A 1,748-nucleotide genomic window follows, 5' to 3' on the forward strand; every position below is an offset into this window, starting at 1 on the left:
CTATGCATCTATTTGCAAATCTGATTCTGATGACGTCAGTGCCTCACCAGCTATGAACCTCACCGCACGTCACTGGAGAACATAGTCTGGTCAGATGAGACCAAAATTGAACTGTTTGGATGTCATAATACACATCATGTTTGGAGGTCAAATGGCACTGCACATCACCCCAAAAACACCATACCAACAGTGAAGTTTGGAGGTGAGAACATCATGGCGTGGGGCTGTTTTTCAGCATATGGTACTGGCAAACTTCAAATAATTGAAGGAAGGATGAYTGGAAAAATGTACAGAGACATTCTTGATAGCTGATAGCTCGGCTCAGCAGAACTGTCTACACAATTTGTCTGGACTCGCCACCTTGGGATTTACCAGCGGACATTATGGAAGATGGAAAATTATTATTGTCTGCCCTCCCAAAAACATTTCTTCTGTTGCCAAACAACTGATTATGAATTAGCTCTCCTGTACATGGCCTTGAAAGAGCTGTGGATCTAATTTCTCCTGGTGTTTATGTCAACCTCCCCCACTCTGTCTGTAATCTGATCCCTTGAAGGTCAATCTGAAGCTGCACAGAATGAACAATTAACACCAGTATTCTGAACTTTGGCCGAACTCAGGGTTTTTCTTTTGTGGGGCTGCATTCTTTGGTCTAATTCTTCAGATATTCACACAAGTGCATACAACACTCATGGCTTCAGATACACGCCCTCTATACTCCCTTACTCCTCTGGCTAATAAATGTGCTCTTGCTCTGTAAAGCTTTTTATATAAACACCATGGTGTATCATATTTCGTTGATATAATATGATGTTTTGTTTTTTTCCTCTACCCTTGTGTGGTATTTTTGTGGTATTTTTGTTTTTCTTTTTAAAGGTAGCGCGACCCCTGCTGGTTGCCACATGACCTGATCACCCGTTCACCCATGTTTGTCATGTCTGTCTCTTGAATAGGTGTTCTTAAATGTAATTTCATTGTGTTCTATACAATGACAATAAAGTCATCATCAAATCAAATCAAAAAGGCATCTTACTCTAAAAAAGACAAACTGCTGACCACTTGCTTCACTTAAGGATACAGACAATAGTTGTACACAACAGATACACAGGTGTACCTGAAAGGTGTTGAGAACATGCTGACAAACTTCATGGAGCTCTTCCAGGCCTTTTCGTAGTGGTTCTACAGCTGGACTTGCACCTGAAACAGACAACAGAAAGCACTAATAAAAACCTTATCCTCAAATGAATATGTCAGCTGTCTGAAGCCCACACTCTTCAAACTAATTCTTTCTTTTACATGCTCACATTTAACCAAAAGAAATGTAGCATACTCTGCTTTTTGCGGATGATGTGGTCCTATTGGCCTCATCAAATCGTGATCTCCAGCTCTCATTGGAGCGGTTCGCAGCAGAGTGTGAAGTGGCCAGGATGAGGATTAGTGCTTCCAAATCCGAGACCATGGTCTTGAGCCCGAAAACGGTCGGGTGCATTCTCTGGGCCAGGGAGGAGGTTCTGCCCCAAGTGGAGGAGTTTAAGTATACAGTGGTTTGCAAAAGTATTCATACCCCTTCAACTTTTCCATATTTTGTCACATTACAACCACAAACATAAATATATTTCACTGGAATTTAATGTGAAAGACCAACACAAAGTGGTATACAATTGTGAAGTGGAAGCAACATGAATCAAAACATTTTTTACAAATAAAAAACTGAAAAGTGCGACGTGCAAAAGTATTCAGCCCCCCTG

General features: G+C 41.1%; 1 protein-coding gene across 1 annotated transcript in view; it reads right to left on the minus strand.

The window, feature by feature from the left end:
* The window catches only part of polr1d (RNA polymerase I and III subunit D), a gene marked incomplete at its 5' end in the record, with an annotated part of 13,751 nt that overhangs the window by 8,243 nt on the left and 3,760 nt on the right, over window positions 1-1,748 (minus strand). Inside the window, 1 exon segment of the mRNA XM_014024399.1 lies at window positions 1,115-1,197. Within this exon segment, the coding sequence (XP_013879853.1) occupies window positions 1,115-1,197 (83 nt within the window).

The sequence above is a fragment of the Austrofundulus limnaeus genome, unplaced genomic scaffold, assembly GCF_001266775.1.
Source record: "Austrofundulus limnaeus strain Quisiro unplaced genomic scaffold, Austrofundulus_limnaeus-1.0 Scaffold420, whole genome shotgun sequence".
In the NCBI taxonomy this organism is placed as follows: domain Eukaryota; kingdom Metazoa; phylum Chordata; class Actinopteri; order Cyprinodontiformes; family Rivulidae; genus Austrofundulus; species Austrofundulus limnaeus.